General features: G+C 45.0%; 1 protein-coding gene across 2 annotated transcripts in view; it reads right to left on the bottom strand.

Annotated features, from left to right (window-relative positions):
• Positions 1-26,301, bottom strand: part of NAB1 (NGFI-A binding protein 1) — a 49,341-nt gene extending 23,040 nt beyond the window's left edge. For both annotated transcript variants that reach the window (XM_053360409.1, XM_053360411.1), the window contains exons 1-2: positions 26,049-26,301; positions 12,856-13,689 (exon numbers count right to left, since the gene is read on the bottom strand). In XM_053360409.1, coding sequence (XP_053216384.1) covers positions 12,856-13,674 — 819 coding nt within the window. In that variant the 5' untranslated portion in view covers positions 13,675-13,689; positions 26,049-26,301. The remainder of the gene's footprint in view (positions 1-12,855; positions 13,690-26,048) is intronic.
• Between the last annotated feature and the right edge of the window lie 391 nt (positions 26,302-26,692).

Genomic DNA, 26,692 nt, shown 5'->3' with positions numbered 1-26,692 from the left:
CACACAGGTCTCTGGTCTGCCCCACCCCTGCCCCAAAGACAGATGCCTCCCAGAGGCACCGTTCGCTTGCGGAGCTTATAGCCAGGGCTGCTGCAATAAACAGCTGTGCAAGTCTTTGGGAGGCACAGACGCAAAAGAGCATCAGAGGAAGGAGGAAAAGAAAGAGGGTCAGAGGCCAGGGTTGCCCATGGCACCCCTGACCATCATTCAAGGCACCCCAGGGTGCCACGGCACACTGGTTGAAAACCACTGGCCTAAACAGACTAATGGGAGCTCGGAATCATTAAGCAGGTGGAACGAACCTCAAAGTAAGTTTCTGATGGGTTGCCCAGACCATTTATATCAGAGATGGAGCTACTGTTCCAAAAACCAATCCGTATCCATCAAGAGGCTGGTTTTTACTGGTCTGAGATTCCCATAGAAATGGGAGACTTCACCCTCAGCCTTCATCGTCTCCTCAGAAGACAGTGATGGATGGATGGATGGATGGATAGATGATGATGATAAAAGGAGAAGGAAGAGGAGCAGCTTGGGTCTAAAGATGCCCAGTTATCATACTCCCTGTTCTGCTTATGAGAGGGCTGTTTGTGAGCTGGAATAGGAATGTTGCGTGAGAAAAACGCTCCAAATTCAGATTAAGTTTCCATTTGCACAAGGTGTTGTGCAAGATTTTATACGGGCTGCTAGAGTTCATATGCTATGGCCTATATATTCCTTATTTGCCATATTTTTCATTCTTTTAACACAACACCCATTGCACTGTGTGCATATAACTTTTGGACCCAAGCCAATATAACCTGTATTATTAAAAATGGAGAAGTGAAAGTTGCCAGATGTACACTTTCTGTTATGACATTCCCAACTGGTGTGTGTGTGTGTGTGTGTGTGTGTGTCCCACCTTTCCCCATCTAACCACTTCTCTGTGAATGAAAAACAGAATATAATGTCACAGACTGGCTCCTGACATATTATCTGCATTCACTCGCTGGAATAAGACTGACACTATAGCTGCCAGTTCCAAGTCACAACATGCTCTACATTTGCCTGATGTTAAGTAACCTCATGCATGAGAGAGAACTGGTGTCAACTAGGGTTGCCATCAAAATTTCACCTGAAGTAGTTCAAAACAGATTTGGGGTTCCCTGGTTAGGCAAAACACCTGAGGAATTTTGAGGGAAGTCCAAAGTATCTCCATAAGGCGAACAAAATTCCTCAAGGTTATTCAGGCCAACATCCCCTAGGCCTAGGTTATAACTGAACTTCCACAAATAGACGTTCTCAAGCAAAAGAAATGAGTATTTTTTTTAAAAAATCCCAATAGAAGACTGCCAATTTTTCCTCTGAGGGCTCATATATCAGGGATGTCCAACACGTCGATCGCGATCTACCGGTCGATCTCTACGAGGTTTTTGTAGATTGCGGTCGATCGCTGGCCCCTTTCCGGCCCTGCCCTATCTCCCTGCGCTGGCCTCTATTATTGCAGAAGGGAAGCCTGAGTTTAGAAAAGGAGGCTGTTATCTGGCCAGCAATCGTAAAGTTAGTGGCTGCTTCTGTTCCTCCTCCCTCAGAAGAGCTGCAGAAAATTCCCTGACCCCCTAAGAAGCGGGGGGTCAACAACTTTGAGCTGACCCCCCCCCCAAATGGGGGTAGATCACTGCCAGATTTTAATTTTGAAAGTAGATCGCAGTCTCTCAGGAGTTGGCCACACCTGTCATATATGATAAATGCTGAGGTTTATTTCATTGCTGGCTACTAAAATGATATGGCCCTTTCATTTCAACAAAATACCAAGGTGGTTGATGGAACAGAACAACAATGTACAGTGGTACCTCTGGTTGTGCACAGGATCCATTCCGGAGCTCCAGTCGGATCCTGAGCTGTGTGTATCTGAAGGTGCTGCTTCTGCACATGCACATGGCGTGGTTTAGCACTTCTGTGCAAGCGCACAGCGTGTAGAGCGCTTCTGCACATGTGCACGGCACGTAAACCACTTCTGCGCATGCGGCGAAACTCGGAAAAATACTTCTGGGTTTGCCATGTGTGTATCCCGAAGGATACAGAACCAGAGGTGAATGTAAGGAGAGGTACCTCTGTACCTTGGATCTTGAACGCCTTGGCTCCCAAACAAATCGGCTCCCAGAAGTGAGTGTTCCTGTTTTCGAACATTCTTTTGGAAGCCGAATGTACGACGGGGCTTTTGCGGCTTCTGATTGAAGCCGCGATTTGGTTCTCAAACATTTTGGAAGTCAAACGGACTTCCGGAACGTATTCCGTTTGACTTCCAAGGTACAACTGTATCTTATCAATAAAACAGTGAGGTTTTGGTAGCCAGAGATGGCAGGAGCAGGGATTAATAACCAGGAAAAGCTTAGGGTAAAGAGGAATGCTTTTAATGGCTGGCAGAAGCACCCAGCTGTTGGTGCCCACCTGATCTCTAGGGGGAGATGATTTCCCAAGGTGGGTGACCCCAGAAAGACAGCAGTTCTCCATACCACTGTAAGGTGGAGACCTCCAGGCACCAGGCGAAATTTTGCACTTGGCTTATGACCACTTGCGACTAAGTGAAGATACCTGGGCATCAGGATGGCGCCTGACACCTCCACCATCTGGGGATCATTGGATCGGGACTGTTTTCACACGCTAATGCCCCATCTGTAGAATTACCTATCAGTTCTATTTCATTTGCACAATCGGAAACCTTCATCTGGTTGTAAATATTAATAATGAGTCTTTCTGTAAAAAACCACACGATTTAAATCAAGTCTTACTAATTGGATTGGATCAATTGGATTTAAATCAAATCCCCCTGCCCTGTGACAAAGTCATTCTCCCCTCTTTATACTTTATAATATTCAACACGTCAAATGCCTATGTACATGCAGCAATGCACAGAGCTAGAGGATTCTAAATTTTACGGACCCAGCAGCCCGAAACCTTGTCCCACTGCAACATAAAGAAATTACATTAGCCAAGGCTGAGCCCAATATTCTTTCCCCTCTTCACAATTTCCAAAGTGCCACACTCAAGACCAACAGCCATGAATTCCTCTCAGTGACTATAAAGACCTTGGAATGAATCTTCGCATCAGGAACAAAAGCTAAATGAAGTGAGAATGTGGTGGCTTATGCTGACATTCGCTACATATTGTTCTGTCAGTCTACAAGAAGATAAGATTTGGAGAATCAAGCAGGTATTATAAAAGTCTCTGAACACTGAGAACTTCAGAAAGAATGGATTTCATATGAATTAACACTATGGCAAAACTCTTGCTTACTCAGCAGAAGCTGTCTTAGAACACTGCAAAAGGATCTTTGAAGTAGCTCACAAGAGATCTGCTTCAAAAGGTGCTTTTGCACAGCTTCAATTCCCTCAAAGCTGACAAGCGGGGACTAAATTCTGCTGCCTTGGGCAGATATTATTTCTGCATATCCTCCATTGCCTGCAATCATAAAACAACATTTAAATCAGTGGGATTCACCTCCAAATGAAGGTATTGTCTCAATATAAAAAAGTGGATATAAGATTTAGTCCTATTCACTGACATACATCCTTTTTAGGTCAGACTAATTACATATCTCCTTTCTCCGTGGATGCAACGCATCTTAAACACACACACACACATTATGGTTGTTGATTTAAAATCACATACTTTTATTTCAGTATGTCAGGGCATTTCGTATCCCATCTTTTAAAAATCTCTCATCAGAACACAAATCCATACAAAAACAAAGAATCTGTTTAGGTCAGATAGATTTTATTGCTTCCTTGAGTAAGGAAGATTTGGTTTTCACATGCTGCCATGAAAGGACGAAACTAGTACCACAAATAATCAAACCATAGATCTGACTCATTCTATTAAGAGCCACAACATTCAAATATATAACAAGAATGTGATCTAGTTTCATTTACATTAGATCTTATACCAGAGTAATGCATGCAGTTACTAGGGCCCTGCGGGACTTGACATCTTTCCGCAGAGCCTGCAAGACAGAGCTGTTCCACCAGGCCTTTGGCCAGGGCACAGCCTGACTCCCTCCTTCGGCAATCTTCGCGGAGCTCTGGCCCAATGCTTGCCATTGGTTTGATTTGAATTAATTTTATAATGAATGATTTTAGAGTGTTGTGTTGTACTGTTGTACTGTTTTATTGTTGTTAGCCGCCCTGAGCCCGGCTTCGGCTGGGGAGGGCGGGATATAAATAAAAATTATTATTATTATTATTATTATTATTATTATTATTATTATTATTATTATTATTGCAAAACTCTTGTAGGTTGATTGGTGCCTCAAAAAAAGGAAAGGAGATGGAAATTGAACTACCACCAGTTTAGACTTACAATGCCATAAATAGAGGGTAGAGAATCCTTTCCGGCTCCGCAAGGCAAATGTGACAGGTGGGTAGGTGCACCCATCTGGTGGAATCCCACACGCTTTGCATGTCTCACAGAAGCCATCTTAGAACATTGCAAAAGCATCTTTGAAGTAGCTCACACAAGAGAGCTGCTTCAAAAGGTGCTTTTGCACAGCTTCAATCCCCCCCCAGCTGATGAGCGGGGACTAAATCCTGCTGCCTTGGCTACGTGATCTTGTTCTCTACTGGCCAATGCAGGATTAAACCTTAACCTCCCACCCATCAGATGACATCACCAGTGATGTCAGCTGAGGAGTGGGTGGACACAGCTTGAGGGAAACGACATTGGGGGCCAAACTGTTCCCCCTGACGGACCAAGAGTGGCTTGCGGCCCAGAGGCTTGCGGCCATAAACCCACAGGTAATCCAGTCATGTGACAAATTAAATGCTATAATTCGGAGGATACTTTTTTCAAATAAAACATGAGCAAGTTAAAACGCATTTCACTGCTCTTACCAGTGAAATTCTGCACCTCACAGCTGGCTGATAAGATGCTGGTAGTGGGGTTGTTTTATAAATAACCGTAGCATTTATAGTTTTAAAAATGGAGTGCAAGTGATGTTTGTGGGGCTCTAGAGTGCTATACACAGGACACGCAAAAAATAATCATGGCCACTGGTCCCATCACCTCCTGGCAAATAGAAGGGGAAGAAATGGAGGCAGTGAGAGATTTTACTTTCTTGGGCTCCATGATCACTGCAGATGGTGACAGCAGCCACGAAATTAAAAGACGCCTGCTTCTTGGGAGAAGGGCAATGACAGGCCTAGATAGCATCTTGAGAAGTAGAGACGCCACCTTGCCAACAAAGGTCCGTATAGTTAAAGCCATGGTTTTCCCAGTAGTGATGTATGGAAGTGAGAGCTGGACCATAAAGAAGGCTGATCGCCGAAGAATTGATGCTTTTGAATTATGGTGCTGGAGGAGACTCTTGAGAGTCCCATGGACTGCAAGAAGATCAAACGCATCCATTCTTAAGGAAATCAGCCCTGAGTGCTCACTGGAAGGACAGATCGTGAAGCTGAGGCTCCAGTACTTTGGCCACCTCATGAGAAGAGAAGACTCCCTGGAGAAGACACTGATGCTGGGAAAGATGGAGGGCACAAGGAGAAGGGGGCGACAGAGGACGAGATGGTTGGATAGTGTTTTCGAGGTTACCAGCATGAGTTTGACCAAACTGCGGGAGGCAGTGGAGGACAGAGGTGCCTGGCGTGCTCTGGTCCATGGGGTCACGAAGAGTTGGACACGACTAAACGACTAAACAACAACAACAACAACAACCTCCAAAAATAGTAAAGAATAAAAAAAATACAAGGTTGTTGATACTGAATTCTTACCATCTGGGGTGATGGTCTTTTGGATTTCTCTTTCTTCTTATCACTGATATATTATTGGTGTATGTTTTAATTATGGTTTGTAATCCGGCAAACTGTTATGAAATTGTCACACCCTTCGGCTAGTACAATAAACTTACTGATGATGGTGATGATTTATCTTGTTACTGCAGTCCTTGATCAGCCCAAAGGCAATCATTATGAGTGATGGCACTCATGAGTGAAGCAGCAGGTCAAACACTCACAATAGCCTTTAGACCAGGACTGGGGAACCTGTGGCCCTTCAGACTCCCATCAGCCCTAGTCAGCATGGCCAATAATCAGGAATTATGGGAGTTGTAGTTTAGTAACATCTAGAGGGCCACAGTCCTGTTTTAGACAGTCAGTCGGTCAGTCACCAAGGAACTTCTCTCTAGGAATCAAATGATTGCAGACACCCAATATCCAGAGCAGAGGTGGGGAATCTGGATCTCACTGGCAGATCCACCTGGGCAAAGCCTGAGTGATGTGTGGGGCCACCCTCCTGCCACACACTTGATGTCACAAGGACTTAAGTAACTCATTTTGCCCACACAATTCTCAATCAGCCAAATGCTCCTCCTTTTATCAGTATTTGCATTTTTTTTGCCTAGATATTCTTGGAATTGAAGAGCCCCAAAGGCATTTTCTAAACAATGATTTAATTTTGCGAAAGTATTTGCTCAGTATGTGAACTGGAATTCCTCTTAAGATATAAGAGGGATAAAATATAAACTAGTCTGGGTATCACATTCATTTTAAGAGCATTGGCTTTTCCCCACATGGTCAGGTTCAATGACTCCCATCTGTCAATCTATTGATACCTCATGATATATTTGTTGATGTTTCATGACACTAATTTAGATAAGTCTCGTGGCATTAACATGCCTAGATATTTAATGTTGCCATTGCAAATATAAACCTGGTATCGTTTAAATGTTTGAACCAAAAAGTTGTTTCCTATTAACATCAACTCCCGATTTGGACCAGTTTATAGTGTATCCAGAGATATTGCCAAAAACATCTATTTTGCCCACACAATTCTCAATCAGCCAGTTCACTCAAAGGCATAGCCCGCAAACCTCAGAACTTGCCACGTCAGGCACAGCACTCCACAAGACCAGACAAACAGTTGTTTGCTGGGCCTTGGGTATATGGCCTCGGCCCAGTATACCTGAAGGAGCGTCTCCACCCCCATCGTTCAGTCCAAACACTGAGGTCCAGCGCCAAGGGCCTTCTGGTGGTTCCCTTCCTGTGAGAAGTGAGGTTACAGGGAACCAGGTAGAGGGCCTTCTTGGTAGTGGCACCCGCCCTGTGGAACGCCCTCCCATCAGATGTCAAAGAAATAAACAACCATCTGACATTTAGAAGACATCTGAAGGCAGCCCTGTTTAGGGACGTTTTTAATGACTGATGTTTTAATGTATTTTTATCTCTTGTTGGAAGCCACCCAGAGTGGCTGGGGAAATATTATTATTATTATTATTATTATTATTATTATTACGCACAGGGCTTGGCAATTGTGGGCACAGCGCTTCCCAAGCACTGCGAATCAGCTGACTGCCTTCCATGCAAGCCCCACTATTGCCTGTCCCATCATATATGACATCAGCTGGCAGACCTTATTATGTTGGAGGTTCTGCATTCCCACTCAAGGGACAGAAGACCTTACAACAGTCAAGCGTTAGAAACTGAGATAGAAAAGCTATTCACCACATGGCTCCTGACGTTTTGCAGGCGCCAAAACAAAATATCTAGTCACTTTTTTTTATTCTTCTTCTTGAAAAGCACGAACCACTCTAGTGCTACGTGAGCCAGGTGATCTGAGGCATGTTGCATGGGTCAGTGCCAGCTTAAGTCCTCGTCTTTTGCCATTGGCGTTACTACAGAGGGCCTTCTCGGTAGCGGCGCCCGCCCTGTGGAACACCCTCTCATCAGATGTCAAGGAAATAAACAACTACAGTGGTACCTTGGGTTAAGTACTTAATTCGTTCCGGAGGTCCGTTCTTAACCTGAAACTGTTCTTAACCTGAAGCACCACTTTAGCTAATGGGGCCTCCTGCTGCCGCCGTGCGATTTCTGTTCTCATCCTGAAGCAAAGTTTCTGTTCTCATCCTGAAGCAAACCCAAGGTACTATTTCTGGGTTAGCGGAGTCTGTAACCTGAAGTGTATGTAACCTGAAGCATATGTAACCCAAAGTACCACTGTATCTGACTTTTAGAAGGCAGCCCTGTTTAGGGAAGTTTTTAATGTCTGGTGTTTGGTCATGTTTTTAATATTCTGTTGGGAGCCGCCCAGAGTGGATGGGGAAACCCAGCCAAATGGGCGGGGGTATAAATAATAAATTATTATTTAGTGGGTCCAATGGCCAAGAAGGCAGTTTTCTGCACATGTCAAAGAGGGTAGGGAGGGGCAGATGGGGCTTTCTAACCTGGGAAGGTAGCCCAACTCTGATATTTTGGTGCCACGCTGCCCTGCAGACCAGCGAGGCATTGCAACCATGTCATCCAGATGATGTTAGGCCCCAAACATCTCCACTTCCTCGCAAAAGGCGGGTTGCCTGTCGCAAAATGCACCAGGCACCCGGCTAATTGTGAACGCTGGCTTACAACAAACCAAAGCAGCCTGTATGCCCTTTGAATAACACTGGCTACTTTCTTATAGGTCTTAGCGATAGAACCTAGGACACACAAGATTCCTACAACTGCAACTCAACATGATGTTTTATGCAACACTGAGTACTATCAGCAGTTGCCAACATCTGCCAGACATAACCTGCTTAAGGGAGAGGATGATCTGGCTGAGGTTTGCCATTTTACAAGACAATAAAGATTTTAGTCTCTTTTGAAATATTGCCCAGGAACTCTAAGTTGGAAGTTCCACCAAGGTCAAGGACACAGTCCCAAGCAAAAGCATATAGGATTGCATCTTAAAGCGTTAATTTTATTAGGACAAAAAAAGTTGGTCATCCACAAGTTGGGTGGTTATGTTAACTTCTGAAAACAAGTTAAGAAACCACGAAACAATCAGACAAACTTTCTATATCATTCATTACAATGCATCAAAAGTTTTTACGGTGCTAAGAAGGTTTCTATAAATACGAACAATTCACTGAACAGTTCTTCTCTTTGGCTTTTTTCCATTGAACACCAGTTAAGTCTACAGTTAGAATTAAGAAAAAAGTAAATTGAAAAGCAGAAATGAAGAAAATACCACCAACTATTAAAAACGTGTGTCGGCTCTTGAAGGCAGCTGTTCTAATTAGTTAGCAAGCCAAATTTAAGCAGCGTCTGAGTCAACTTTCACTGGTTTTTCACCTAGGCTGCCCTAGGGAGAGACCTTTCGCACCAGTGACAGCTTTGCATTCCAACTTGGGAGGTATAGGCAGTCATTGCAGGTAGGCGATGGAAGAAATTTGCTGTGTTGCTGTCATTGCTGCCCTTGTTAGTCAATTACACCATCATGAAGGGGGAGGAGTAAGTAAGATCCACATAAACATTGGCATTCTTTGCTTAATTGAGTATTTGACTGCAATCAAGTAATAGGCAGTCAACTGATTTATCTTTGGCCAGTCAAACCGATTACAGTGGTACTTTGGTTCCCGAACAGCTTAGTTGTCAAATAAATCGGCTTCCGAACGCCGCAAACCCGGAAGTAAGTGTTCCGGTTTGCGAAAATTTTCTGGAAGCCAAACATCCAACGCAGCGTGAGTGTAGGAAACTCCTGCTGCCAATCAGAAGCCGCATCTTGGTTTTCAAACGGTTTCGGGAGTTGAAGGGACTCCCGGAATGGATTAAGTTTGAGAACCAAGGTAGCACTGTATAACCTAAATCTGACCAAAAGAATAAGTAAAGATAAAGGGACCACTGACCATTAGGTCCAGTCGTGGCCGACTCTGGGGTTGCGGCACTCATCTCGCTTTATTGGCCGAGGGAGCCGGCATACAGCTTCCGGGTCATGTGGCCAGCATGACCAAGCCACTTCTGGCAAACCAGAGCAGCGCACAGAAATGCCGTTTACCTTCCCGCCGGAGCGGTACCTATTTATCTACTTGCACTTTGAACTGCTTTTGAACTGCTAGGTTGGCAGGAGCAGGGACTGAGCAACGGGAGCTCACCCCATCGTGGGGATTCGAACCACCGACCTTCTGACTGGCAAGTCCTAGGCTCTGTAGTTTAACCCACATTGCCACCAAATCTACAGATGAACACTTTAACCTTCCTGGCCATGCTACTGGTAGATCCCTGCGAGGTTTTGGTAGATTGCGGGTCGATCTCTGCCTCCCTTTCCTCAGCGTCGTTGAAACTGACTCCTGCTCCGCCCTCCATTGTTGTCTGAGCAGTAGAAGGGAAGATGGAGCTTTCTCTCTGTGGCTATTTTCATTCAAAGCTATATTATTGAGAGTGACACTTTTCCTTTGACCCTTGCCTTTAACCCCCACCAAAAACAGAACATCCCTCCTAAGAAAGTATTTGTATAAAAACGGGGCTTTTCTTCTCCCTTAAAAAAAAGCGGAGGTAGATCATTGCCAGATTTTAATTCTGAAAGTAGATCACAGTCTCTCGGGAGTTGGCCACCCCTGTCCTAACCAAATCAATTTAGGTGGGAAATTGGAACCAAATAGAAAAACCTATGTGCAAAGCCTATTTTTTTCAACTATGGATTTCACTCTCATTTAAAAACTTGATGGAAGAAACAAAAACGCATCACCGGATGAAGATTCCACCTCAAAGTTTTCTTCTACAATCTAAGCAACCATAACTCAAAATATGCTTCCTTCTGTTCAATCCATTTCAGCATCTGACTATAGCTCATGCTCTTAAAAAAAAAGTGCTAAATTTTTAGGTGGTGCACAAATCAAAACCTTTTTTTATCTTAAGGAAACCATGGCTTTGAACCCAACTTTTGTACCTTCCTTATAAGGGAAGCAAAATCTTTTAATAGCATTGGATTAGCGTTTCACATCACAGTGCAATTTGTCTGCATCCCTGAAATGGCCACACTACTATTCAGACATTTGTTTTATCTGAAGGTAAAAGAGAGGATCTCTTTCGTTTTAGACTATAGTACACACATTGACACGATAAATTTATATCCATCATGTGGTACAGGAGAAAATGTGTTTGTCTAAACGAGTTTTTTAAAAATCCACAAAACTGCTCAGGAAGTTTTTCGTCGAGAAGAAAAGAGTTTTGCAGCTTTAAAGTCAGAGGACACTGATTTTCACAGAGCTCCAGCCAGTAATTTAACTCTGGTGGATGGAAGTACTATTACAACTCCCTTCTTTTTTCATCTTGCATTTTCTGAAAGGAAATACTTCGCTAAGTGTTCCCCAAATTGTGAGGGGGGAAATGTTGCATCAACTGTAAAATGAAGAAATGCTGACACAATATTTGCTTTGTGTTGCATGTACTGTAACTGTTCATCAATAGTACCCAAACAAACAAGGATGGTTAAACCTGGAATTTAAAGCTACAATGTGCAACATAGAAACATGCAATTTGGTAAAGAGATACTCCTGAAGCGAATGACAGGATTCATTCCTTTGTGAATTGAGGGACTTAATAATTTAGAGAATTCGGCCTATAGTCTGCTAGACCCTTCCTTAGAGATGCAGCTGTTCTTTGCTTGGACAATGATCAAGATTAATTTTAAGACTTGTGTATTAGGCCTTTCCTTAAGTGCCCACGGTTCCTTTGGTCAAACTCAGGGTTTCCTAAACTTGGGTCTCAAGCTGTTTTTGGACTACAGGTCCCATGAGCCGTAACCACTGGTTCTACTAGCTAGGGATTTGTAGTCTAAAACAGTTGGAGGCTCAAGTTTGGGAAACTCTGGTCTAGCTTAACGGAACAGGCTACTTGCACTGCCAATCTTTACCAACCAACCAGAGCAGGAAACAAAATGTTTAGTCTAGGCAATATCACTTTAGTTAAGATGTCAGACTCTGCAAGATCACACAGCAACCTTCAACAATTTTGGGCCAGGATATCTGAAAGACTGCCTTATCCCAAATAAAGCTGATTTAAGAGCTAGCTGTTATGCCCCACCAAGAGTTTCTGTTGGTGAAAACAGGGGCAGAGTCTTTTTTGTGTTGGCACCCTGGTTATAGATCTCCCTTCCTAGGAAATTTAGACTGACTTCATCTTTGTTTAGCTTTAGGAAGGCCACTGAAACTTTCTTATAACACCCAGTTTTGGGTCAGTTTTTAAAGGCATCCAGCAGAACGCAGGAGACAAATTGACTTAAGCCATGCCTATCTTTAAGGTCATTGATATTGCTGGTTGTATAGTTATATAATCCATTAATTCCAGACTGTTTTTAAAGGTGATCCACACCTGCCCCAGTTTTTAATCTGTTTCTCTCATTATTATTTTTATGCTGAACTGGGGACTTTCTTTGGGTTAAAAGGCAACACATAAATAACTGCACAGGAAAAAAACAGCAGCTTTCCATTTAAAGTGCCATTTTAGCTATGCAGCCTGTTCTTCAGAAAGACACCTGACAACTTTCAGGTTAGATGATGCATCTTTTAAAATGTGCCCTATTATTATTATTATTATTATTATTATTCTTACTACTACTACTACTACTACTATACCGCCCTATACTCGCAGGTCTCACAAGATAAAATCAAAATATAAAAACACAAAATACATAATCAATATTTTTTTTAAAAAAACTAACCCAATAACACCCAACACTTTTTAAAAGGGCATTGGATGTGAATCAGCCAAAGGCTTGGTTAAAGAGTTTGTTCTTGTCTGGCACCTAAAGGTGTATAATGAAGGCGCCAGGCGAACCTCCCTGGGGAGAGCATTCCACAGACAGGGAGCCACTGCAGAAAAGGCCCCGTTCTCATGTTACCATCCTCTGGACCTCTTGTGAAGGAGGCACACAAAGAAGTACAAATATTATGTTATAAGGTCCTGCTTGCTGCCTTAACAATTATTACTGGCCTGACAAGATTTGGATTTTCTGTGCTTCCCCTAAGAAAAATGTAGTATCTGGGCTGGTGCGGCCTGAGGACGAGAGAACCTCTGAGAAGAAGACTGGAAAAGAACAGGGAAAACTGATTCTTGCTCACGCCATTTTACCTCGTGGAGGGTGAGATGTTTGCCATCTTTCCTTTTCGAGTCAAACCTGCCATATATTGCACTGAACTTCCTGATCTCCTCCTCTTTGTGAGGGTCCTCGTCGCTCATCTCAAAGATGTGGCCCACCATCTTGGCCAGCTTTTTGTTGATTTTCAGCAGTTCCTTCACTTCGTTCAAGTCACTTTTGGGGAGGGTGGGAACCATGCGCTCGACGCACTCGGTGACTGACAGGGCCGCCGCCACGTCCAGGGTTTCCGTGTTTTCCTTTGGTGAGGCCGGAGAGCCGACGTCAGCTGGGGAAAGGCTGTGTTCGCTCTCTGTAGTGTGGTGGCCTTGCCACAGTCTCGTTTCGCTGCCGCTCTGCAGCGTCAAGTTCCCCACCCCGTCGGACTTGCCCGCACCGACGCTCTGAACGCAGGTGGTGGCGGCACATTTTGGAATCTTCAAGTGAGGCTCCCGGGTATTACTGTTCCTTTCGTAACTATTGCATGAGATTCCCAACCAAGCAGGAGATCCTTCCGGTAACTTATATATTGGGATGCTACTGACCGGTAAGGAAGTAAGAGGCTGGTTAAAAAGGCCTGGGTTTGTCACCCAGTCTCTCAAAGCCTTCTGCAGTCTTCGGACGTGAAGAGGTTTGCTGGCCATGCCGACGAGCGCCATGATCTCCAGGAACTCCTCTTCCCCGGCTTCACACAACTGCTGGACATCATCCCCTCCCTGCTGAATGAAGGCATCGAAGTAGAACAAGAGGTTGGCTTTCTGCAAGATTCGGTACAGCTGCAATTCTCCAAGGGTTCTGGGTAATGCTGTGGCCATGGTGGGTGGAGAGCCCTGCAAAAGAAGAAGAAGTAGAAGAAGAATAAGGGTAACAAAATGAATGTCCACTTCCAGATGCGTTTTCCAACCCTCGTTGGTTCTTTCAAAACGTCTGTGCTTTGGGTGGCAAGGGAGGTTTGCTGGTGAACAAACTTATTAGTTACAGGATCTTGCATGGTACAACAAAGAGAGTACAGTGGTACCTCGGGTTAAGTATTTAACTCGTTCTGGAGGTCTGTTCTTAACCTGAAACTGTTCTTAACCTGAAGCACCACTTTAGCTAATGGGGCCTCCTGCTGCCGCCACGCCACCGGAGCATGATTTCTGTTCTCATCCTGAAGCAAAGTTCTTAACCTGAAGCACTATTTCTGGGTTAGCGGAGTCTGTAACCTGAAGCTTATGTAACCTGAGGTACCACTGTAGTTACAGGATCTTGCATGGTGCAACAAAGAGAGTACTGGACCGGGACCTGGTTCAATGTTAAAAAAATCCAAAAAACCCTAATCATCTTCAGTGTTTGAAATTAGCCAGGAGCCAGGCGCATTTTGCACCTGGCTATTGACCACATGCGACCAAGCAAATATGCCTAGGTGCGAGGATGGCATCTGACATCACCATATGGAGGTTCATGCCTATTCGCATAATCGGAATGAATTTCAGGAAGCAAAATGCCTTTCCTGTGCAATTCTGAGCAGTCAGAATAGGCCAATATGTATGTAGTATCTGCCCAAGTCAAATCGTAACAGGCCGCTTTCTGTGAAACATTAACATTTATTAATATTTACAATTTTAGATCCAGGGAGCAACAACAGACTGGTTCTGCCATAAAAGGCATAAATCCCCCCCCAAAAAAAAATAGATACCCCTTTTGCAAACTAGTGTTAAAAACAGGGAGCTGGGGACTAATCGCTGCTACATAAAATTATTAAGAAGTGTATTTGTATACAGAAAGTAAAATCGAGCTGCATATTGTGAGGGCCTTCGATTACATCTGAACTCCTGTTTCTGCGTGTGTGTGTGTGTGCACATAGGAAACCAAATGACACGTAGCAACAGTTCTCTTACTGTCCCTGAATCAAGTGACTTTTCCTCTTTAAGCTCTCCAAGTTCTTAACCTAGTTCAAGGCTGTCATCTGCTCAGACTGCACAGAAAAAGCATCTTCGGTTCCAAAAATTCATTCTAACTATACAGATAAAATATAACTGATAGAATTCTACAGGATGTGGTGTTAGTGTGTGAAAACAAGCGAGATCCAATGATTCCCCCAGCCATGTCCCTCCAGATTGTGGAGATGCCAGGGACCATCCTGGAGCCAGGTTGTAAGTGGTCGATAGCCAGGTGAAAAACGTGCCTAGCTGATTTCAAAACACTGATCAACAGCTACTTTGAACCACTTCAATTTAACTTAAGGGCTAGGGACGCGGGTGGTGCTATGGGTTAAACCACAGAGCCTAGGACTTGCTGATCACAAGGTCGGCGGTTTGAATCCCCGCGATGGGGTGAGCTCCTGTTACTCGGTCCCAGCTCCTGCCAACCTAGCAGTTCAAAAGCATGTCAAAGTGCAAGTAGATAAATAGGTACCACTCCGGCGGGAAGGTAAACGGCGTTTTCGTGCGCTGCTCTGGTTCGCCAGAAGCTGCTTAGTCATGCTGGTCACATGAACCGGAAGCTGTACGCCGGCTCCCTCGGCCGATAAAGCGAGATGAGTGCCGCAACCCCAGAGTCGGTCAAGACTGGACCTAATGGTCAGGGGTCCCTTTACCTTTACTGAAGGGCTATTCCTTTAACTTTTTGACCATTTAAACTAAGGGTAGAGAACCTTATGCCCAAGTGATGAATGTGGCCCCGCTATCTGACTCGAGAACTCCCCGGAAACTGTATCCTTGATTAGCCCTGCCGCTTCACAACCCAAGTGTTTTTGCCTGGCTGAAATGTGTCCTTGGGCTCAGGATAATGCTCCTTGCCTGTCCAGATGGAGAGAAGATGGGCGTTTGAGAGAGCTTATGTACAAGTAGCCCACTGTGCAAAGGTAAAATTAAAGATTTGTTGCTTCGCCCACGTGCAAAAGCACGAAGAGCTCTGGCTGATTCCCACACACAAAAGTAGTTTTGCTGCCTGTGAACTTATAATCAACAGAAAACTTTCTGAAGCAAGCACAGAATGTAAATCGAACGGTTAAACCTGAATTTTTTTAAGACAAGGATGTATCTGTTAAGCTTTAAATAGTCTCTGGCTCCTACAGATCTCCAAAAATCACACAAGAAAACTAATGAAACTAATACATTAAATTAAAAAGACATGAACAAGTTAAATTAAGCCCATTTTCAGCTCATCACTGATACATTAACTGCCTATTTCTAAAAGCTACACCAGGGGTGTCCTAACTTTTTTCAGAGGGCCAGATTTGATGAAGTGAACATGCATGAGGGCCGACCAAAGTTGATGGCCTTTTTTTAGGACTGAAGTTGTTGAGCTTTTTGTGGAATTTAAGTGGTTCAGCTTTTTTTAATAATTTTACCCCAATAAATAAACTACCACAGGAGCAGGATTAAATATACCGGCGGGCCAGATTAGGCCCCCGAGCTGGACTTTGGATGTGCCTGAGCTACACACTATATCTGACCAAGACAAATCGTAACAGGCCGCTTTCAGTGAAACGTTAACATTTATTAATATTTACAATTTTAGATCAAGGTGGCAACAGAGTGGTTCTGCCATAAAAGGCATAACCCCCTCCCAAGAGATGCCCTTTTGCAAACTAAAGCTAAAAATGGGGAGCTGGGGACTAACCACTGCTACATAAACTTATTAGTAAGTATATTTGTATATAGAAAGTAAGTAAAATCGAGCTGGATATTGTGAGGGTCTTCGATTACTTCTGAACTCTTGTTTCTGGCTGTGTGTGTGTGTGTGCGCGCGCGCAGGAAACCAAATGACACATGCCAACAGTTCTCTTAGGTGCTATGCAGATTCCACGTTTGGTCTTGGGTTCTAGGTATAACCTGAAGCCCACATAGCACCTAAATGAGTCCCTTTTGGAGGTCTGCTACCTCTTCCCATAAGAACAGAAAAAAGCTAGCTGATGGCCCATGTAGTCCTGCATACCTTTCCCACAGTGGCCAACTAGAGATTGATGGGAAGCCAAGAAGGTGGGCCCAAGGGCAACAGCACTCTCCCCACTTATGAGTCCCACACTGCTTCCAGAAGTGGAGGCAGAACCTACCTGTTTTGGTTTGTACCTATTGATAACTTCACCCTCCTTGAATTTGTCCAACAGTCTTTTAGAGCCATCTAAGTTGGTGATGTATGGAAGTGAGACCTGGACCATCAAGAAGGCTGATCGCCAAAGAATTGATGCTTTTGAATTATGGTGCTGGAGGAGGATCTTGAGAGTCCCATGGACTGCAAGAAGATCAAACCTATCCATTCTTAAGGAAATCAGCCCTGAGTGCTCACTGGAAGGACAGATCCTGAAGCTGAGGCTCCAATACTTTGGCCACCTCATGAGAAGAGAAGACTCCCTGGAAAAGACCCTGATGCTGGGAAAGATTGAGGGCACAAGGAGAAGGGGACTACAAAGGACGAGATGGTGGGACAGTGTTCTCGAAGCTACCAGCATGAGTTTAACCAAACTGTAGGAGGCAGTGCAAGACAGGAGTGCCTGGCGTGCTCTGGTCCATGGGGTCACGAAGAGTCGGACACAACTAAACAACAAAAGATGGTGGCCACCACAACACACACATTTCACCTTAAGACTGTAAACAGAGGCAGACTCCAAGGATTCCCCATCATCCAACCTTTTCTCCAAACACCCACCATCCCTGAATATGGGTTGGGTCCAGAAATACATGAGCTGTATGGGACTAGCAGAAGGTGACTTTCCCAACCCACCTGCCCAACACTTAGAAGAAGCATGGGAAGGTGACTGGGGATCGGATATAAGAAAGTCTGCTTCTACCAGCCAGCTTTGCATGCTCATCTCTGAACTTTTCAACTTTAATTTTTTTTGGTACACTGCCTCAGGTGTCCAGAAAGGCAAAGTAGGTCTATTTTAAATAAAAACTGACTCCCGTGGGAAAGTCTTAAAGCTTGTGCTTAGTTTCCCTACTGCAAACAACGAAAATGTGAATGGTGCAATTCAATAGACGTCTGCTCAGAGGTTGGCCGCGCTGTGCCTAGGCCTGACTCCATCATGACCCAAATTATTAATGTGCTAAACCTGAACCTGTTCACAAGCCAAAAGATCTCCACCTGTTGTTTTGGTCTCGCAAAGTATTAAGTCAGAATGGCGTTTCTCAAAGGGTGTGGCACGCCACACTGGTGTGGCAAGAGCGGACGGCAAGTGTTGCAGGAAAGTTCAAGAAGAATCAAAGAAACATTTAAACATATCAGTGCAGTAAAGTATAGTGTATGTTTGTGTTTGTGTACACACACAAACACACAAAAGCTAGAAACAGTATCCATGCTTCTCTTCAAGAGCATTGGCTATTATTCTACAGTTCTCCATGGCACAATATATTGTGAATGGAGATTTTCAACTCTCGACAAGTATGAAATATGAAAAAAGAGAGAGAAAGGCTTCCTTGTGTTGATGAGATGAGATTCTGCTTGCCTCAAGTGCAAATGCAAATGAGATTAGCCAGCAGAAGCAAGCTCACACCTCTCATTGAGTTTGTAGACACACTTAAATGTATTTATGCAAGCGGCTCGCTTATAATTATACGGTGGGAATGGTTCATGGCCTTATGTAGCTGCATTGTTTTATACTTTGTGGATGTCCCATGATCATATTATAAAGTAGCTGTGTTCTATGTGGGGACTCTGGGGGTGTCAAGGCCACAGCTGACATTATTATAGGAACCAAATGCATGCCAGTGAGTATATCACAGTAGCTAGAACTCCCAACACACTAAGGAAAAACCAATGCCAAGTTTCCAAAATACGTCTCCCTGGATTCAATCACACTTTTAAGCAAATCTAGGGAGGACGGCATTGCAAGTCTGCAAACTTCTGAATAGCTACTTTCAGGGTGGGGGAGCCCAGCTGCAATCAGTAAGCCTTACCTCTGAGTAAACACCAGTAGGATTGTCCAGTTTACATCCCTTAAGGAGCCTGGCACAATGCAATACTCTGAGCAACTTTAAACAACACTACTACCCTACCGGGCCTGAGCTTCCCCAGATTTTGGGGCCTGGGTTTCATTTCATTATCACTCCATGCCCTCCCGGAGGCTGATTGCTAGTCTTCCACTCAGTGTTAGAAACTCAGATATATAAAGCTAGGTGCCAAATGGCTCCTTAAACCAGGGTTACAGGTGCCAAAATGGAACATCTAGTTGCCATTTAGGGGCCAGGCAGCTCAAAGGTGGTGATTTTCAATAGGACATTTTGGTTCCTGAAATTCGTCCCGATTGTGCAGATTAAAATATCGCAGATCGAATTCTAAATGATGTGTTGCTAGTACAGTGGTACCTTGGTTCTCAAATGCCTTGGAACCCAAACACTGCAAACCTGGAAGTGTTCCAGTTTGCAAACTTTTTTTGGAAGCCGAATGTGCTCTGTTTTAATTTTTACGCTTACGATTTGAGTGCCACACTTCCATTTTGAGTGTTACGCTGAGGTCTGTCTGTTTTTGTGGCTCTTTGTGTTTTATTTTTGTGACTGTGTGGAACCCAGTTTAGCTACTGATTGTGTGTCTGCAGTACATTGTTTATTGCTTTCATTTTATGGATCAATGGTCTCGTTAGATAGTAAAATTCATGTTAAATTGCTGTTTTAAGGGTTGTTTTTAAAAGTCTGGAACGGATTAATCCGTTTTGCATTACTTTCCATGGGAAAGTGCGCCTTGGTTTTGGAACGCTTTGGTTTTGGAACGGATTTCCGGAATGGATTCAGTTTGAGAACCAAGGTATCACTGTATGTGAAAACAGGCAAGACCTGAGGATTCCAAGGCATGCACCTCCAGATGTATGCAAGTGGCCTATAGCCAGGTGCAAAATGCACCTGGCAAATTTCAAACTCTGATTCCGCTCATAACAAACACCTTTCCAGTGGAAAGTGCAGCACAAGACAGGAAGCAGCAAAGAACAGAGGAGCAATTCGAACTCAAGCTGCACCTCAGTACGTACTTATAGTTTGCCTCCCACTTTTTTTCCTCGCCAATCCAACAAGCTTCTCCTTTGCACACAACATATTAATTAGTGTTGTACATGTATGGCTTGCACGTTTCTGAGATCACCAAGGCCGCATGTGCTCCCATAACCACGTACATCTGATCAAGGCCCAACAACAGCAGCACGGCGGCTAATCCAAATTCCAAGCGACAGGGCTCACGTGAAACCATGCACCAAGTGGAAATCCAAGATTTCACCCTGCCACCTGAGACTTAACAGGGAGGGAGGGAAGCAGATACTCCGGATGGAGCGTGGCCTGTCTGCAAATGGCTCCCGTGCACTAAAGAAAAGTTCCTACAATCATGGTTCGAAATTAGCAGGGCACCAGGCGCATTTCGCACCTATGGATTCTCCATTTGCAAGCACCTCAAAAGGTCTGGGTGCCATTTTTTTTCACGTGGACGACACTCGAGGATTACTGAAAGGTATGTGCTTTGAAGCCTCAAAGTATATGTTAAGGATAAACAGTATGCTAAGGAGTCTAACAAGAAAGACTAGAGTGTTTTGAAATTTGAAGTACGGTGCCAATATTTTTATTGCGAACACCAAATTAAACATGTATTAACCATTTCTGCTAAAAATGTGATCCTAACAATGTGTCACTTATGTGAATTGTGTACAGTGGTACCTCAGGTTAAGTACTTAATTCGTTCCGGAGGTGCGTACTTAACCTGAAACTGTTCTTAACCTGAAGCACCACTTTAGCTAATGGGGCTTCCTGCTGCTGCCGCGCTGCCAGAGCCCGATTTCTGTTCTTATCCTGAAGCAAAGTTCTTAACCTGAAGCACTATTTCTGGGTTAGCGAAGTCTGTAACCTGAAGCGCCTGTAACCTGAAGCGTATGTAACCTGAGGTACCACTGTACTAGTTCATGCCTATCAAAATAATAAATAAAAAATTTTGCCGACCCCCTCTCCATGGCAACTAGACATTCTGTTTTGTCACCCACAACCCAGGTCGCAGGAGCCACTTGGCTCTTAGCTTTTCTATCTCACTTTCAAACACTGCATACAATGCATTTTTTGTTGTTGTTCAACGGCCACAGCTTCACAGATCAAAAGGCACGGGTCGAATTCTGGGTATCATCTCTGGGGCAATGCCGGTCAATAGAAGCTAAAGACATATTTAGCTGTGAGTCGTCCACCATCAAATTATTAACTGGCACATGTGAATAAGCGGCTGTTCAGATATTTCCCTTTCAGCACCTACAGGTTTGCACATATGAACATGCAACCAGCCTCAAGAGGCTTTTAAAATTCCCTCAACAAGCTTTAAGCTGTCTGAGGAGTTGAAGCCAGATCTGATGACAGGGAAACTGAATGATAAACTACATATGTTGAATCCTCTCACTGAATCATCAGGGTGAGTGCAGCCTTAACTTTGAAAGTTGTAAAAACCTTCTGGTAGAAGCAGTGACACCAGGGGGAAGTGTGTAAGAGAGAAAATTTTCAATACATTTTCAATATTTTGATTTTTCAAGTAGGGTCTGGAGTGATGGGGGGAAACACCAGACACCTTTTATATCCAGGGATTATTCACCATTTCCCCCCTAAGTATACGTCTTCCGTTTCCTGCTTCTGTCTTGTGCTGTTTCTTAAATAATTGTTGCTGTATTTGTATTGTTTTATGCTGGTAGTCTGGCAGGCTGAACTTAACAGCAGGGTTTAAATCCCCTAAATAAAAAATAAGTTACTAAGGCCAGTTACTAAGAATTGGGGTGGGGGGCATTTTTCTAAATGGGATTGGAAGGGGAGTAGCAAGAAAGAAAGGCTTTGTTTTCCACAGCACCAGATGAGTTTGCATCCTTAATAACAAAAGCACAGTGCTACTAAGACTGCAATCCTAACACCAATTACCTTGGACTAAGCCCCACTGAACTAAATAGGATTTACTGGCAAGCAGGCATGGTTATGGTCACACTGTAAAGCCAATTGTTTTAACTTACAATTACAAGATGTGATATGTGGCAGGCATTAGAGGAACAGCCTGGGGAATGCTACAGAAATAATAATAATAATAATAATAATAATAATAATTTATTATTTGTACCCCGCCCATCTGGCTGGGTTTCCCCAGCCACTCTGGGCGGCTTCCATAGAAACCAAAAATACACTAAAATATCACAGATTAAAAACTTCCCTGAACAGGGCTGCCTTAAGATGCCTTCTGAATGTCAGGTAGTTATTTATCGCTTTGACATCTGATGGGAGGGCGTTCCATAGGGCAGGCGCCACTACCGAGAAGGCCCTCTGCCTGGTTCCCTGTAGCTTTGCTTCTCGCAATGAGGGAACCGCCAGAAGGCCCTCGGCGCTGGACCTCAGCATCCGGGCAGAACGATGGGGGTGGAGACGCTCCTTCAGGAGCTAAGAAGTGTGGAATTACTGTACAGTAGTTGTTTTAACTATCAAACAAACGACAAGCCAGAAATCTTCAACATCTCCCTATCCAAGTCAACATCTTGGGATGACCAACTTTTAAAATAGAAATTCCTGCCCAGAGCAGAAGATGGAAATTGCAGGTTTTCTGTGAAGGTTACAGAGAGGAGGCGTTTCTGCTGCTGCTGCGAATGTTGTTCATGTAGGCGAAGCAGGATAAGAGGAGAAGTCAAGAAAGTGTGGGCTGTGAGGGTGGGCTTAGCATGCATTAACCAGTTCCTTCCCAGGCTGTCTGCAGGCTGCCTTGGTAGCAAAGGCAACTGGGAACGAACGTTCGCCTAGAGAGATGCTGTATGGAACCGAGCAATCAAAATTTCACAGTCAATCTCTGGGCAGGCTGCGCAGAGGGGAACCAGCAAAGACCCAAATTGTCGCCTTTTAAGGCACACTCCGTGCCCTCACAAAACACCCCTCCTTGCCCCAATTAAGGCTGAATTGAAACAGCAAGCCTTGCTGCATTTTTTTCAGCAGCGATACTCTGGCATTATGGGGTGTTTTCACACGAGACTCCCACCCGCATCTGTAAGACAAATGACTAGCGGGGGATACCTTTGAAAAAGAAGGGGAAGGAAGAGGAAGATAACTGTTTTACATTTCCCCCTATATTTGCACAGACGTTGCTTGGTTTTCAATGCCCCCCCTCCATTTTAAGTTCTCTTTCTGTCTCTCTTCACGTGGCTAAGGAGCGCTCCCATTCAGCGAAAGTTAAATGGCAAGGAATGAAAAGCAAAAATAAATATAAAAAATGATCTAGTAACAGGGGCGCCAGCTTCTTGTGCAAATTTTCAGATACGGTTAAAGTGGGTTGTATGCAACAGAAGGTTAATTCAGGAGTTGGTGCGGGGCTTCTTTTTAGGTTTTGAGTGTCAGCAATTCCTTCCTGGCCCCCGCCACAAAAGAGAAAAAGGAAATCCCAGGCTTGAAAACTGGGTTGCAGTAGCACAGATCTCAAAAGCCAGCAATAGTGAGAATTCTATAGGTACAGAGGACTGCCTATATTAAGACAGAATGGGGTGGGGTGAGGGGTAACATCTCTCGCCATTCCCACTGGCACTGGGCACATGTTTAGATCTCTCACTTGCAGGAAAAGCAATAGAATACATTCTAAAACGATCTCTTCAGACATTCCAGAGGTGGGCATAAGTTCAGACTGGGATCTGCTAGCGGACCTCTGGGTTATTTTATGTAGGTCAGCAAGGGATTTCTGGCTTCCAGTCATTAACAAAATGGAAGCAAACCAAATGAGAGTGTTAGTTACAGATAGGTAGCCGTGTTGGTCTGCCTTAGTCAAAACAAAAAATTTTTTTCCTTCCAGTAGCACCTTAAAGACCAACTAAGTTAGTTCTTGGTATGAGCTTTCGTGTGCATGCACACTTCTTCAGATACAAATGAGAGTGTGTTTGTGACCTGCCTCCCTACTCATTATAATGCTGAAATCATGAAACCTAAGGGACTGGGAGACACCAGGAGCGGATTTGGTGTGGAAGGAATGTGAGCTCAGTTCCTGGGCTTGTTAATTCTTTCATTCTAAATGTACGGATCTCAGGGGTTTCTAGAAAAAACAAAGTACATCCTGAAAGCCTGCCCACCCACTAGACTTTCCAAAAGATTTCTTCAAAAACGACTGAACGAAGATTTGTGCAGCTCACAGAATCACTGTATTTTCAACAACACTTGATTTATTTTGAAAGGCTCTGTATCTTTCTGAAGCCTAGCATTCCGGTACGAAAGATTAGTAGATGGCTATTTCTTTTTTTAGCAAGCAGGGCTTAAATAAACAACTGTATCAGTGGCATCTTGATGCTAAACTCTGTTTGCTCTGATGTAAGTCTATTCTAATTTGATACAGATTTACTTTATTTATGGTTTACTGCCTTCATTGATGTACCGGGAAGAAATGTTAAAATCAACAGGGCTTCTTTCCAAATTCAGGATGAGGGTGCTAACAATACAATCCCAATATTTTCCCAAACAACCAGCTATTTAGAACTTTTTTTTTTTGCTAACTAAACAACAAGGATGGTGTGTTTTTTTCTTTCCCAAACTAGCATTTCTTTCAAAATATGCAATCAGTTCTGCTCCCCTACCAAAATGGCATTTAAGATCTACTGATGATTTATTAAGGATCTCTACCTTAAATTTATTATGTTTTGTTCTGACAATCCACCAGCTTTTCAGTACAGTATTATGTTTTGGTAGTAGAATATCTTCAGCACTCCCCCCCCCAACCACCTTGGAGGCAGCTGAATTATTAAGTTACAAAGCAAAACAGCCTCTCATCAAAGTTGGTAAATAAACCTAAGTCCTTTATTAAAACAAATTGTTGCTTTCAGTAAAATAATTTGGATCACCTACCTACGCTTTCAAAACCCTACAAAGTGCATCATTCTTTTGAGGGGGCGGCAGAAAGAAACAGGAATCCTCCCATTCAAAAATATTAAGCTGACTTTAGTTTACAACTAGGGTGTGTCTGTGCAAAAAAAAACACCCCAAAACCACACATCATGTACAGTATTTCCACACACATGGGAGTATGCCTGCAGCCAAATGAAGGGAAGCTGTTAAAATATATTTGCTGGAGGGCAAATATCGTGAGGACAAGTGTCTAAGAGGGACAAGGAGCAACAGCTAACAAAAAAAGTCTCAGAAATCTGTAGCATAATAAATTTTCCCAGCACTTAAAAGAAGTTCACAGACGTAGAGAAAACATAGTAACAAAAAATCCCACCCAATGTAGTGTTTGGATTTGCACTCCATCCCCCAAACTTTTAAGCGAAGACAATACATGGACGTTTCAGTACTTTCCTCCCACGCCCTCACCCTTTTCTGCTCCGGATTTCTCTGGGAATCATCCACACTCCGCCTACATATACACGAATCCGCCCTCTCCTTCCGGCAATCTGCAGCAGCAGAATGAATTGTACCAAGCAGCAGCTAAGAAAACACCCTGCGGGACGGGGCAGAAACTTCTCCTATTTTCCCTTTATCCCATTCGTCGCATCAGCCTCAAGGCAGCATGGCCAAAGGTCAAGTAGTGTGATGTGATGTTGGGGAACCTGGATACCTCCAGATGTGGTTGGGGACTCCACCCCTGCCTCAGTTTCTCCCAGTTACACTCCCCCCCCCACTTTACCACCATCGCAGCCTCAGAGCGCCAGCGAGGCTGAACCAGAACTTGCAGTAGAAGCCTCGCGCGCAGCTAGCATTCTTAAGATACTCGCCTACCGCACCAACACGCGGAGGCCTTACACTCGCATTCACACGTGCGTTTTTGACGCGCGAGATTGTCCGAAGCACGCAGGCAAGTTTCAGCCGCTGAAAAGCCAAGCGGGGGGAAATGCCTCCCGAATCGCGAGCAAGAAAAAAAAATCCATTGCGGTCTCTCCAGAAAGGCTTTTTTTGTGTGTGGGTTAGAAGGGGCGCGGGGAGAAAACTTAGGTCCTGCATTGCAGAGGGGGCTGGACTGGATGACCCTCGGGGATCCCTTTCCAACTCTGCAAAAGCTGCAGCCTTCAACCCGAAGAGCGGATCCCATGCCAAAGATCTCGCTTTGCCGGGAAGCAAAGGCGCGCCCCTCTTTTAAGATAACTCGACGGCAACCTGTTCTCCAGGCGCCAACATTTCGCAGCCCCGTCTCTCCATACGCTTCCTCGGCAGCCAGGAAGAGAGAAAGGATCCCCGCGATCGCGCCCGCACAGCCCCTCGCGCGTCTCGCCCCCCCCCCGGTCCTGCGCGCGATCCAGTGCCCACGAGGGTCCCCGACTTACTTCTTCCTCGCAGGACGCTGCTGCCGCTGCCTGCCCGGCTCTTCCCTTCTCCCGGCGGGCGCGAAGTTATGGCCAGGGTCGCCTGCGGCCGGCCTCGTCCTTCTGCTGCTGCTGCCGCCTTCCCATGGGTGGGCGAGCTGCCTCCCGCCCCCTCGGCCCAGCTCTGCCCGGCAGCCCCGCGACAACCCAGCACTGGCGGCGGCAGGGCTGCAGGGAGGCACCGGCGGCGGCGGCGGCGGCGGCGGCGGCAGCCTCGCCTTGCCTCCTCCTCCTCCTCCTCCACCGCCGCCTCCTGGCCTTCCTGCCCGCGCGCACATCCAGGGCCCCCCTCCCGCGCCGCCGCCGTCACGTGGGGAGATTCCGCGCGCCCGCCCGCCGACGAGCCTGCGCCGGGCCCACCTCCCACGCGAGGCCGCGTGACGCAGAGCGGGGAGGGGGGGCGGAACGACACGGCGGCGGAGAGAGCGCGGCGGCGAAGGAGGGAGGAAGGAATGGGACGGAGGAGCGCCCGGCCCGGCGGCGAAAGGGAAGCAAGGAGCGCGGAAGGGGGAAGGAGGCGCCTCCTCGCTCGCGCCCGCTGCGCTGCTCGCGGGGCAAAGCTTTAGGCGTCGGAAGGGAAAGGGAGGCTCGTTGGGAGGTTGGAA

This window comes from Podarcis raffonei, chromosome 1 (assembly GCF_027172205.1).
Source record: "Podarcis raffonei isolate rPodRaf1 chromosome 1, rPodRaf1.pri, whole genome shotgun sequence".
Classification (NCBI taxonomy): Eukaryota; Metazoa; Chordata; class Lepidosauria; order Squamata; family Lacertidae; genus Podarcis; species Podarcis raffonei.
The sequence above is the reverse complement of the archived record's forward strand: the minus strand, read 5'-3'. Positions and strand labels throughout refer to the sequence as shown.